Source organism: Brachypodium distachyon, chromosome 2 (assembly GCF_000005505.3).
Source record: "Brachypodium distachyon strain Bd21 chromosome 2, Brachypodium_distachyon_v3.0, whole genome shotgun sequence".
NCBI classification, from domain to species: Eukaryota; Viridiplantae; Streptophyta; class Magnoliopsida; order Poales; family Poaceae; genus Brachypodium; species Brachypodium distachyon.
Window position 1 is genome coordinate 55,919,414 of NC_016132.3, and position 13,749 is coordinate 55,933,162.

The 13,749-nt window shown below is 49.2% G+C and overlaps 1 protein-coding gene across 2 annotated transcripts; it reads left to right on the forward strand.

Moving 5' to 3' along the window:
* The first annotated feature begins 2,091 nt into the window (after positions 1–2,091).
* On the forward strand, positions 2,092–6,544 carry LOC100835939 (protein terminal ear1 homolog). 2 transcript variants are annotated; one of them, XM_014898252.2, is made up of 7 exons: positions 2,092–3,097; positions 3,244–3,412; positions 3,494–4,009; positions 4,193–4,333; positions 5,464–5,605; positions 5,707–6,053; positions 6,201–6,544. In XM_014898252.2, the coding sequence occupies exons 1-6, from the start codon at positions 2,350–2,352 to the stop codon at positions 6,046–6,048; spliced, it is 2,058 nt and encodes a 685-aa protein (XP_014753738.1). In that variant the 5' UTR covers positions 2,092–2,349; the 3' UTR covers positions 6,049–6,053; positions 6,201–6,544. The 2 variants fall into 2 exon arrangements, with proteins under 2 accessions (XP_014753738.1, XP_003567374.3); XM_003567326.4 differs by having other exon boundaries at positions 5,707–6,544.
* Positions 6,545–13,749: the final 7,205 nt, after the last annotated feature.

Consider the following 13,749-nt stretch of genomic DNA (forward strand, 5'->3'; position numbering starts at 1 on the left):
TTTGTTTTGAACAAAATGTCACTACCTTATTATCGCGGTTTACTACGTACTGGTACGCTATGACGGTCGTTCGTGGTTTTTAACTTGGTTAATTTGACATGATTTTTTTTCTCTTTCAAAAATCCATACAGAAAAGTATCTTTTTCGCACATCTGTAGTGATGTGGACTTAAGTTGACACTGCCTTGATGACAAACCATTCAGGAACAAACAAACTTGCAAGTCAATATAATATAAATGCCGAATCCTCTCATCTATGTGACCGATGTACATACCGACTTGTCAATTGACACCTTTGCTTTGAGTACCAGAGAAATGCGGAGTACTCTACAACTTTTGGGGCCTCTTTGATTCAAAGGATTTCTAAAGGATTTTTGGAGGATTCCAATCCTTTGAAAATTTTCCTGTATGGATCGTTTAATTCAAAAGATTGCAAACCATAGGAACTTTTCCTTAGGATTCATTTGCACTAGATTTCGGGCTTCTTTGATTCACAGGATTTCAAAATCGCAGGTATAGGAAAAACATAAGATTTGAATGTCATGTCATGTTGAATCCTATGAAAATTCAAAATATAGGAATGTGTAGTAGAAGTTGTTTGATTGCACCACAGAAAAAATGTAGTATTTGCTTAAAGAATTATGTGCTACTCAGTGCTTTCATAGAGACAAAGGATTTTTTTCATGAGGTTGGACCTCATGGAAATTTTCCTTTGGAATTGCATGCAAACTAGTCCATAGGAAAGATTCAAATGGTTTCAAATCCTGCAAATCAAACGAGTTATAAAGGAAAAAATTCTTAGGAATAGAACCCTTCAAATTTACTGTGAAATTCCTTTGAATCCCAGGGGCCCTTCATAGGAAAACTTCCATCCACTCCAACCTCTTTATTAGAATCCTACGTTTTTCCTATGCACAATCAAACATCATCTGAATCCTGTAGTATTCCAGACGACATGCCACTTCAATCCTGTATTTTTTTCTATTCCTGCGTTTTGAAAATCCTACGAATCAAAGAGGCCCTTAAAGCAAGTCCAGCAGTTCCCCTAAAGCCTCCCCAATACCAAATTTAGGGGGAAAAAAGACCAAAAACAACGTCCAACAGTTCCCCTAAAGTCTCCACGATATTTCGGCGTCCCCGATCCAGAGCTCTTTCTCCCCTACCGATCGGGGAGCCTGATCCCTTCCCCTATCCACGCGAGGAGCAACCGATGCCTCCCTCCCGCCACCACGTGCCCGCCCTCCTTCTCCTTTCTTTGTTTCTTGCTTCGATTTGGGGTGGCAGATGCGGGCGGCGGCGGCGGCTAGAAGCGGGCAGTGGCGGCCAGCACGCGAGCGGATGGGAGCGGCTCTGCCTCGCGGGCGGCGTCCAAATGGGGGCGGCGGCGGGCTGGCTTGCCGGAATTTTGGGAGAAGGAGCAGGGGCGGCTGACGAATCGGTGGGGAAGAAAGGAGGAAAAAGAGACGGCTCGGTGGGGAAGAAACAAAGGAAGAGGGGGGAAATCCAGCGGAAAAAAAAAGAAAATGGTTGTTACACAAAATTCTTAAAATATAGATTAGGTGAGATCTTTTAGGAGAACCGGTAGAGTTGGACAATTTTTATGAGAGTCCATCATGTTAAGATATAGTGGAGATATTTTAGGAAAACTGTTTGACTTGCCCTCAGGGCATCTTAAGTTTCTGAAGTTGTCTGCTGATAAACAGGGCATCGGGGCACACGGATGCTAAATTCAGAGTTACGCCTACCGATTATTCCGCGGAGCAGCTTTGGACTTCTGTAGAATCACACGCACAGGCCAGAAATTCCTACTCAACCCGGATCGAAGATCCTCACGGCAGTATCAGCATTAGAAGATCCGCGGAACAAAGACACGGCAGCTAGCTGTAATAAACGTACGGAATAATCCATGTCTCCCGAAAGATCAACACGTTCTGGCGTCACAGAAGATCCGAGCCAACAGGACCAGCGCAGCCGCACAACACAACCCAACACACCGCAGCGCAACTCTCCTCCTCCTCGACGCTTCTTCTTCTTCTTCTTCTCTCGTCGCCTCCCCTCGGCCTCCCCCTGATTTGTTCCGGTAGAGTTCCAAATAAAAGCCCACGTGCTTTCTTTTCCCGCGACCATTGCCATAAAAAGAGCTCCCACTCTCTCTCCTCTTCACCCCCAAGTACTCCTCCAACCCCCACACAGCTAAGCAAGAGCAGGAGGGACAGAGAGAGAGAGGGTAGGGGTCGCCGGAAGTACAATTCTAGCCTAGTTTTCTCGAGAATTAGTCTCTAGGATGTTCTAGATCTTCCGTCTAGGAACGCTGCTTCTCCAATTTAGTCTGTACGTACGTACTGGAGTCATGGAGGGAAGAGGTGCTGGCATGGGCGGGATGCCGGGAGCTCCCCCAATCATCCTGGACGCTGGAGCTCAGGAGTACTACCCTGCAGTCGTTGGCGGCGCCGCCGCCTACCCGCCATTCCTGCCGCTTACCCCGCAGCAGCTCTACTGCCCGCCGCCATACCAGGCCATGCCGCCTCCGCCGCCGCCGATGGCCCTGCCCTTGCCGCTGCCGATGCCAATGCCGATTCCGATTCCGCAGCAGATTGGGCCGACGGCCGCGGCGGCGGCGGCGGCGGTTGACGCGCCGGCGAGCCGCGCGGTGGTGCTGAGCCTGGTGCCGCCGCACGCGCAGGAGGGCGACGTGGCGCGCGCCATGGCGGCATTCGGCGCGGTGCGCGCCGTGGACGCGTCCGCGGTGCCGTCCGAGCGCGTGGCCACCGTGCACTTCTTCGACCTCCGCGCCGCCGAGCTCGCCGTGGCCGCCGTGCGCGCGCAGCACATGCGGCAGCAGTGCCGCCTCAGCCAGCTCTACGCCGCCACGGTCTCCTGGCCTCCGTCGGCGGCGGGGCCAGGCCCAGCTCCTGCTGCCTGGGACTGGCCCCACGACGACATCCTGGGCCTCGTCCTCGGGCAGGCCGTCTGGGCCCAGTTCGCCGCCGCCTCCACGCTCCCCGACGACGGCTTCAGCCGCGGCTCCCTCGTCGTGCTCAATTCCCTCCCGGACGACGTCTCCCTCCTCGAGCTCCGCCAGGCCTTCCAAGCTTTCGGTACTAACTACGTACCACACCAGCCAATTTCACTCTCTCTCGCGCGACATCCTGATCAGATCCTAGTGTTTCCCCCAACAATTCCCATTAATTGGTCATCTCGTCCTTCCTCACGGGGGCTTGTGTCCATGATTGAATGTCTGCAGGTGACTTGAAGGATTTGAGGCAGTCGCCGCATCGGCCGAGCCACAAGTTCGTGGAGTTCTTCGACACCCGCGACGCCGCCCGCGCGCTCGCCGAGCTCAACGGCCAGGACTTCTTCGGCCACCGCCTCGTCCTCGAGTTCACGCGCCCCTCGACCCCGGGCTTCCGCAGGTAATTGTCTCACTTCGATTCCCCGTAAAGTCAATAATACAACAATTTGGCGTGTGAATTACTAATGTTGACTGCACGTAGGCGCGGGTACGTGCTGCAGCAGCAGCCCATGGCCCCGATCCCGCCGAGGCTGCAACAGGCATGGCGTCCGACGTTTCCACAGGCGTCGTCATCGTCCTCAGGGACCGGCAGGGGGAGGGAAGGCGTGGTGCTCATGAGGAGATCAAGCTCTGCGAAATCTAGCGGCTCAGGTGATCGATCCAAGGGAGGCAACAACAACAACAACAATGGCGCCGGCAGGAGCCATGAGCGGAAGGGCAAGGGCGGGAAGAAGCCCACCATCGTCGTCGTGGCGTCATCATCCGCTTCGTCGTCGTCCACGACGGAGGCGACCACCGCGTCGTCGTCTGGCAAGCAGCAGTGCGTCAAGTCGGTCGGCCGTGCCGGGAGCGGGCGGAGCCACAGGGGCTGGAAAGGCCGGTTCGACAAGCAATTCGAGTTCAAAGAGCCGGAAGCCGCCGCCGCCGACGACACCGACACGCAAGAGCCGGAGACGCGGACCACGGTGATGATCAGGAACATACCCAACAAGTACAGGTCCTCGTGTTCCCGCATTTGCCGCAACAATGCTTCCTACTACTACTACTACTACTACTACTACTACTACTACTACTACTACTACTACTAGTAGAGTACTATATTTCATGGTGTTGCTGCCATGCCGGAATTTGCCTTTGCCCTTTGTGTGCTGATACCTGTGCCTGTCTGTTCGTCGCGCAGCCAGAAGCTGGTACTCAACATGCTGGATGCGCACTGCATCGTCCACAACAAGAAGCAGATCGAGGCCGGCGAAAGCGAATGCCAGGGGCAGCAGCAGCCCTTATCCTCCTACGACTTCCTCTACCTCCCCATCGATTTCAAGTGAGTTCGTCATCGCCTAATCGGCTCTCCCATATATGCTGCTGCATTTAATATTTCATGGAGCCCAACACGATATGCGACGAACACCCTACGTTGCAATGTTATGGCTACTAGAAGAGGATTAATTTCCACTCGTCTTAATTTGCTTGTGGGTGCATGGGTGGATGGAGGCATATTTGGGTGAGAGCTTTGTACGTTTGCTGGACTGCACTCTCTGCTCACTGCTCGCCTGCAAAGCATTGTTGTGCCATGGCCCTAGTAGCACAAATGGAAAAGGAATTGGCTGTCCATGGGGAGAGATCACACACCGGATCCTTCTCGTTTCCATGCAATCAATTCTTTTGTTGCATGCATCTGCTGCATACCCTGATCGAAAGGGGATCTGTTCAGCTGTCTTTCTTTTCTCGCACATCTGCTGCCTCTCTGGGATCCTCCTCCCTCTGCCAATTGTTTTCTAGCTTTGCACAGCCCTGCGCTTCCATAACAAGGCCAGCACGAGAGGGAGAAAGCAAACGTTGGGCGTTGGCAGAGCTGCCGGATTGATGCAATGGAGTAGCGGTGAAAAGTTTGTATCGATGCATGCCATGGATTTTTTTTCCTGAGGTCAAGATGTGAAAAGTGGTGTAGACTAATTACTAGTACTCCATTGCATCAATCCGGCAAAGAAAACACTTTATTTTGGGGTTTTCTTTGACAGCCAACTTTTCGCTTGCACGAAGCAAGTTGGGAAAAGACCTGCCATCATCAGTGTCCAATGACAAGAGGTACTTGGTGTTGTCCAAAGGCATGCAGCTGCATAGCAATAGTAAAGAATCCTACTGGCTGCAAAAGCTTGCTAACTCAGTTCTGACCAGTAACCCAATTATGCTACGTAGAAATTCAGCGAAATGTTAGTATTGCCCCTTAGTAATTTCCTCGCCCTAGTTCTTTTTCTTCACAAAGACATGCAAGCACAAGAAAAAAGTTTACTACATTCACTGTGAAGAAGGAAATTGTGGTTGAAAGTTTGGCGAGATGATAAGGACATGTAGCTTGGAGCTATGACACTAAGTGTATGACGTTGTACGTGTAATGACCATTCTGTTCGTGTTTAAGAGAGCATATGGAAATTTTTAATAAACACCATGCAGAAACAAGTGCAACGTGGGCTACGGCTTCGTGAACCTCACCTCGCCGGAGGCTGCCGTGCGTCTGCACAAGGCATTCCACCAGCAGCCGTGGGAGGTCTTCAACTCGCGCAAGATCTGCCAGGTTACATACGCACGCGTGCAGGTACTATACGAGTCTCTCGCAAAGCCAGTTTTTCTTTTCTGTAAACTTCACCAAGCCAGTTTAAGTTTAGTTTCTTCCTACTAAACTGTGCATGCTCAAAGGGCCTGGAGGCGCTGAAGCAGCACTTCAAGAACTGCTCGTTCCCGTGCGAGAGCGACGAGTACCTGCCGGTGGTGTTCTCGCCCCCGCGTGACGGCCAGCAGCTCACCGAGCCAGTGCCCCTGGTCCAGCCCTCGCTGCGCGCCCCGACCTCAAACGTCGACCCGCTGGCGCTGGACCTCATGGCAGCCGCGCCTTCGTCGACGTCGGGCGACGGCGCATCCTCCACCATGTCCACCCACGCCGACGAGGGCCACGGCGCAAGCTGCAGCAACGATGATGATGACGACAACGACGACGAGGGACTCGCCGAGGAGCTACAGCGCCTAGGCTACACCGACTAGCTTGGGTAAGCAGCTGCAGTGAGCATTTGCTTCGAGAAGCTAGTGGCGGAGCGCAAATGATGATGGCGTGGCCATACCAAAGCATATCTTTGCAGGGGATCCCTGCGTGAGATGCAAGTGAAGGGTCATTCACTCATTTATGGCATGTGCAGATGGGAACGACTGGAGAGAAGAAGCGATTTGATGTTTGTTTGGAGAGAAGTGTCATCATTCATTCGTCATCGATCTCTGCATGCAGGCGGAGTCGTGTTCCTTCGGTTTTAGATTTGATTTGAAGTTTCCGTCTTTGAAACTTGGGCTTACACTAGCTTGCTTTGCTAGACACCTGACTATTCTTCGTCATGCCTTTGTTCGTTCGTTTACAAGTTACCGCTCTCCGAGTTTCGAGAGGCGCCTGTGATGATATGATAGATTTGATCAGATCCTACCGAATCTGTTCTCTAACTCCATAAAATAATTGACTTCGACCTCTCTTCTATACTTCGTGTAAACAAAAATTGAGTACTTCCTTTGATTTCTATTTGATCAATTTAGACCTCATAAAATTTCAAACAGTGACTAACTATTTTGTCAAGAAGCTTGCATTTTTTTTAGTTGTCGCCTGGGATTCTGGCAACATAATTTGTGACCGAAAGCAGTTGCATGCAATTCACATACCCTGTCTTGATATGTTGATATTAACTACCTAGACCGAAAGATTTTTTATTGGTTACAAAGTCACAATTATTTTACTGTTTTGCTATTCAGAAGTCGCCCTTTTTTAAACTAAAAATCAGTCACGTGGTGCCGTCAGATCGTCTAAGATAACACATGGAAATTCAACTGAGACTTGAGGCATTTTTCTTAAAAAAACAGGCGGTGGAGAAATTGCCACATCCATTATTTTATATATAGCCGATAAGAAAAACTATACTAGTATGTCGAAAAGGAGAAAATAAGCCTTCATCATTCTCATTCTACACAAAAACTTGGCTGTCCTATTTTTGTGGCCTTTGATAATCCCAATAGAAATCAACTCACCGTAGAATTTTGGCCGTTAAACCCAGAGCGAGCTGATCGAGAGTGCAGAATTAATTTATTGGTTACAACTGTTCAGAAACATCAATTTCTGCATTTGCCAAGTCTGTGTGTACTAGTTAAGTAAGAGTATGAAATTATAGAGTTTTTGGTTACGTAGATTGCACGAGGCGCGCAGTACGAAAACCGCACACGGATTAACCTGCCGTCTGTGCGTGTACTTGTGCTATATTTCATGTGCCGGACCCCTTTTAGGTGCACGGCGAGTCTGGCTGCCTCGTGGGGCCTGAGCTGTCTCTAGTTTACACTTACAGGTGGGCCAATGCTATTGCAAAGGTTGTCGATCTGCGTCAACGAGCCCGAAGTCACACGAGCCGCTTTAACGGCCGGGCCGGCCAGGCGGAGTCGTACGTACCGGTGCACGCCAATATATACACGTACGGCTGTTTTCGCGCCCTCGCAACTGTAATCCAAAACGGATACCGAGCCCGTCCGTCCGGGCGCGCGCGTGCGGGGTCGTGTCGGTCCTCGTGCTTTGACCGTCCCACGCGAGATTTACTTAGGACTACGTACTAAACACCTTAGATTTCACCAGGATTTTGCGTGCGTCTTTGTACGGCAAGCAGATCTGCGTCCCGTGGGCCGCGGGGAAACGGTTTGGGCAAATGCATGCTGAAATTGTTTAACCACGTCCGATGTGCCGGCCGCCGCATGCCTGAAGCGGAGAGGAGATAGATCGATCGAAAAGAGAGCGGCCATTGTAACTTTTTGTGGATGCAAAATGCTGGATCTCACGACAGCGAGAACACGATGCGCGCTCGTGTGGGCGCTGGACAGATATCGAAGACATCTGTGTGTGCTGACCTGAGTTTATTACTACTAGTATACTTTCCCGATCCTAAATTGTTATCAAATATTGCATGTATTTAGATGTTTTTTAAGAACAGATATATCAATATTTGGACAAATTCGACTCAATAATCTAAAGATCAAAGGTAGTACTCGTTTCATTTGTTTAGTATGCTTTTAACACGATGGGGAGCGTTTTCAGGTATGAAGCAGCAACAAAAATATGGTGGTGGCCTGCCGCTGCCGGGCGGAGGTCCAGGTCCCGGCGCGCGGAGAGGAAGAGCTAGACAGCGGATTAAGCGAGAGTTGGGGCGCCAAAACCTGCGATTTGCGGGCGCTTTCGGGGTCACCGAGGCGCATCATGCAGGATTTGTTTGGGAATTCCGAGGCGGCAGCTTAGCTCGATCGGTGCTGTGTGACCCGAAACACAGCGAGCCAGGCGCATGCAACAAAGGCTCGTGGTTGCAAACTTCACTCGGTCGGTTTTCCTTCCTTGGTTGCATAAAACAAAGGGCTTTGTTGGATCGATTTGGGGGTTCGGATCATAGTTGTTTAGCTAGCCATAATCGACTCAGATTATATATTTTCTTTGCGACGGAGTGGACCTTCTGCCTCCCGAAAAAGCGTTACTAGAGAGCATGCCATTTGTACGGCGAGGATTTTATTTACATTCTTCACTCCTCGCCTGGTGTAGCTTCGTGGTCTCGTGGAGTACACAATCTAGGGCAACCATAAAATTGGCGAATTGTTCGAAGGTCCAGTCGCATTACTACATCTTTTTAGCAGTACTACTAGGTTGCTAATTCTAGTCCATATAATATACCCATGATACAGTACTTTCAGAGCACATTCAATTTTGACCCTACTGCTGCTTCATTTGGAGCCGTACATGCCCAAGCTAGCTTACTGTATGGGTCATTCAAGAAGTAAGTGTCATATCAGCGCACTGGCATGCACACAAAGCACGCCATGATGCATTTCGAGCCTTCCAATGCTCGGTGCAACGCATGCATAGCTATGCGGCTATAAGCGTAGGTAGCTAGCCATGACAGCTGCACGCTAGCTACACCGTCGTGTCGCACCCCACGCAAGGCAAGTCGTTCGTTTTCCAAGGTGAAAAAGGAGAGAACAAGCGACGCCTATATCTACATGGAGACAGCCGAGAAGGAAGAGCCCCTACTTGTAGCTAGCCTGCTGGATCTATCGTAGCCTGCGCATGCAAGCAGGCATAAAAGATTGACCAAATCCATCCAAGCACGGTCAAAGCCCATGCACGTCAACGCCATCCATCTATCCTCTCCCAATGGCCGTCCCATCCTTTTTCTTCCCACCATGACTATAATTTCTTTGCTGGCTCGCTCGAAAGGTATGGAACGACAAAGAAAGGTATCCCAAAACTGATCAGTTGAAGCTTGGGGCAAAGACAAGAGCATGCAAAGCCACGCACCGGTCGATCGGTCCTCGATCACGATTACACGCGGGAGCCACGTGAACCAGGGCCCCCGGGCCCGCGCGTCATCCACCGCTCTCTGCATGCAGAAAGAGAGAGAAAGTGCATGCAGAGGGTGCATGCTATTGCCCGGATATAAGCGTGCTCCCGCCATGCAAAAGGGTGGCGCGCGAGCCGGACGAGGCGACTGCTGTGCCGTGGGCTGCGAGGAGCGGGACACCACCACCCACCCACGCAACAAAGCGCCCAATAAAAGAGGAGAGAGACGAGATAGACGAAGGAAGGAAGCAAGTAAAAATGTCGCGCGAATCGGTTTTGGGCGCGGCTTACGAGGGATATCGAGACGGTGAAGCCGGTGGCAGCGAAGGGTACGCGCCACGTAGGACGGTTTTTCGACCAATGACATGGCGGTCCGCGCCGTTGACCGCGTCCGTACGTCCCACCGCCTGCGTGCCCCATCTCCTTCTCTCTCTCACACACACGTACACATGCATCGGTCATGGCCGCTTTAACGAGAGACAGACAGACGAGGCGAGGTTAACCTGTCAGGGACTGAAGGGTGGGACCCGTGTATGCTCTCACTGATTCTGCTCAGGGCACCCTTGTCAGTGGGTCCGGGTTCATTGACCGTGGCAACGTGTAGGTGTGCCTCATTTATGGACTAGAACACAATTCAGATGTTTTTGGGAGAAAATCCGACCAAACTAATATTCTGATCAGAGCACAACCGATGGACCTAGTACGCGGCACAGCTGATGCGTACGCTCGGCGTAGTATAACTGAATCTAACCTACGGAGTACTACACAAGTTGCACAGTAATTAATTTTTGCTACTCCTACTCCTTTTGTTTTTATCATAGAACTTCTAAATCCCACACATGCATGTTAATACGGTTTTGCTCATTTCTCGGTTCATCAATCAATCGTATATTGCTAAATTTTAAATCACGGTCTGATTCAAAAGGGTAACAAAACAAAATAACTATGCAATTTGTGGTATTTAGGTTATACTGTATATGCTCTATGCCAAGTCCTGAGGTGCAGTTGGTAATGTTCGTATCGGTTGACGGAAAGACTTTGGCACCCATCATTTGGGTAGAATTCAGGATTGAAATTAATTTTGGATTACAGAAACCAGCTTGTTTGGTTGGCACGGAATTGGCCATTGGAAGTCAATATGAAATTTCACAGAATTACATTATAACTAAAACCAACTTATCTCTAAAAGCCTTCTTTTTACCTGAATTATCTCTCACTCTACAAATCATTTTTGAACGGGAATTCAAATTTAACCAAATAAAGTTTTATCAAATATTCATTTTTCACCAAATGATACGAGAGGAGGGATGCCAAAAATGTTGTCAGTTTATTTCTTAGTCGCAAGTGATAACTGCATGCATGACCATGATGCGTTCTTGTCAATCCGTATTTGCATGTATCTCGACGTCCACATGTAATGTCTTTAGCGGGAACATACAAATAACTATTTTTCAGTCATGCAAAAGATAGCAAAAACATGAAACAAATTAAGGTTTGTATTTTTTTTATTAAGAGATAAAAAAATGGAACAATTTGTTGTTTGCAAGAAAAGAAAAGATACATTTGCTCCTCTTTTCTATTTGGAGAACAACTCAGCCTTTTAGGGTCATAGTACTATATAATACTTCATTCAATCAAGTAATTATATACAATTCCTCCTGACGGTGCTTGATGTACAGAATTGTGCGTGACGATCATCATATACAGTCTTTTTTATGAACTGTCATGTGTTCCATATATACAAGCATGGTATCACGTCACATAAAATGTCAAAATTAGCTACCGGTCGAGTTCAGAAACCGTGAAAAAAGCACGACCTGTTGACACCTTGAATCAACACAGAGAACTCGATCGATCCTGTATCTACAAATATGTAAAAATAAAAGAAGAATAAGAAGAAACAAAAAACAACTTCTAGTATCTATTAATAAAAATGACATCTCCTCAGATCTGTACAATACAACTCGTAAACCAAACTCAGTAGCCGTAAAATCTTTGCACGTACTACCGCAATTACAGATTGAAATCACGTATATAAACGGAGCAGGTAGATCGTAAATTCGTAATCATTTGGAGCGCCTGGTGACTCGTACGTTGGAAAAAGCAGGAGCTCTTCTCGCCATGAATGAATGATGGACTGCATTATGGAGCGCCAAGTGTTGTTGAGCAGGCGGACAGGGGTTGAGAAGACTAGGCGAGGTCGATGACACAACTGAAGTGGGCAACCGCGGGCCCGCCCCCTCACAATGGCGATTCCAGAGAGCTCAGCCTCTCAGCCTCTGCCATGCACGTACGTACGTGTGTCCGTTGCTACCGTGGCTGCAGCAACGCGCGTCGGGTGTGTGTCGTTAAGCTCCGTGCGCGCGGCCGCGGGCATGACTGAGTATACGAGGCGCAAGCGTAAAAAACGAAAGAGTCCAACAACTGCCTTCTGCGAGCTAGTCGCAGCGTTTGCACTGTGCCGCGGCCTGTACCGGCCAGCAGCAGCGAGCTGCTCCCCCCGGGCTGGCTGCGGCCAAACAGTACCTATATCGGGCAAAAAATCGCCCAGCCATTTCTGGTGTAACTCGGAGGATATATATATCCCGGAGCCCCCACAGCGCTAAAGTTAGCGATCGAGTAGAAGTAGAAATGTTTCGGTCATTCCGTCCCCAGGGCCGCCCGGCAAAAGTGGCCAGCTATTCCTTGGATTAAGCTCTGATCTGACGACATGCATGCCGCAGCTCTAACCCACAATCGGGAGTAAGCTCTGTTGATCAGTTGTAAGTAATCGGCCGTGGCTATTCAATTTGATGCATACTCCTATATCCCGGCATGTTCGTGTGCGTGAGACTGAGAGACCGGAATTCAGAAGACAAGCGCTGAACTAAAGAGAGTGTCTGCGGTAAAGCTGCAAGCCACGAACGCAATTAACGGCCCCAACCAAAGAAGACTTCTCTTCTCCACTGGGGATGCCGGCCGTACGTGCAAGAGTTTTACGCTTTTACTACTCCTTTGCAAACCCCGCAAATTAATTACTACCAAGTAGTACTAGCACCTGCAAAACAGTGTGTCCATCTGTGGTCGCCGGCAGCCCGGCCGGCATGCATCGGGCCGCATTCTTGTTGGTTGCATACATGATTGCGAATGGTTGTCAGTCCACTTATGGATGATCTAATTGAGAGGCCAATCCTGTCGACTGAGCGATCATATATAGAGTGGCAGCGGCCAGTGGGCACGTATATATATAGGACAATCTAGCGGTCTCACCCGCCCGTGCATGTGGCACTATGCCGCTCTTGGCATCTCGTGCATGTTTCTCCTGTAGCGTTTTCTTTGTGACGTGCCACTTGATGGATAGATTGCTAGGCAGGATGGGACGCACGCACGAGCGTACTGCTCCACTAGCCGATCCAATTAAAGAGCTTACCGTTTTCTTTGGATTTCAGTAATTAGAGTGCTTATACGAACATTGAAAACAAAAGATCGGACTGCGATGTACCGTAAATTTTCACAAGATTTTGGAAGACGGGAATTTCTCTAGTAGTGTTATTATTGGTATTTGACGTGAATTATGCGAGATGGTAGAGACAAGCGGCGAACTTCTAAAAAAGGGGCTTGAGTTCTTGTTAGAATTTCTATACAATTAAACTACAAAAAAAATGCATTCACTGCTAGGATGCAAACGCAAAAAAGGCCAGAAGGATACCAGTAGTAGTAGAGTGACCACCATGGATCAAGAAGCGGGAGGGACCGAGGCTTTTGTCGGGGCGGGATCGAACTGAACTGAACCTCGTATCGGTCCCCAGGGCGACAAAAATACGGTCCGCGCGTATTTGTGCCCCCACAAGCCGGGGCTTGGCCTCACGAAAGCCGGAAGCCTCTGTGTGTGTCGTACAGTACGTACTGGGGAACAACCTAGCTAGGGTGAATGTGGGAGTAGCGTAGGAGGAACCTTTATAGCTTAGCCATGCATGCATCGCCGTAGCTCCACATATACGGCCATACCCGTGTCTTTTCCGTCGCTTCCGTTGAACAGCGAAAAACACGTTACACATGTCGTCGTCCGCCAGTGCAGGAGGTTTTCTGTATGGACAGTGGTTGATCGCTGTGGATGACGACATGACGTAAGCATGTACTCCCTCCATACCATCTCAAATTTGTTTAAATATGGATGTATGTATATCTTAAAAACGTATACTATTTCGGAGGGAGTATTAGGCCCTGTTTGTTTGGACTTCTGTTTAGTTTTTGATGCTTTTAGCAATCTCAAAAGCACTTCTTCTCAGTTAGAAGCACCAAAAGTACGTCCGGAGATACTTATCAGCTTCATGTGTAAACAGAAAAAGTGTTTTTAAAATTGCTAA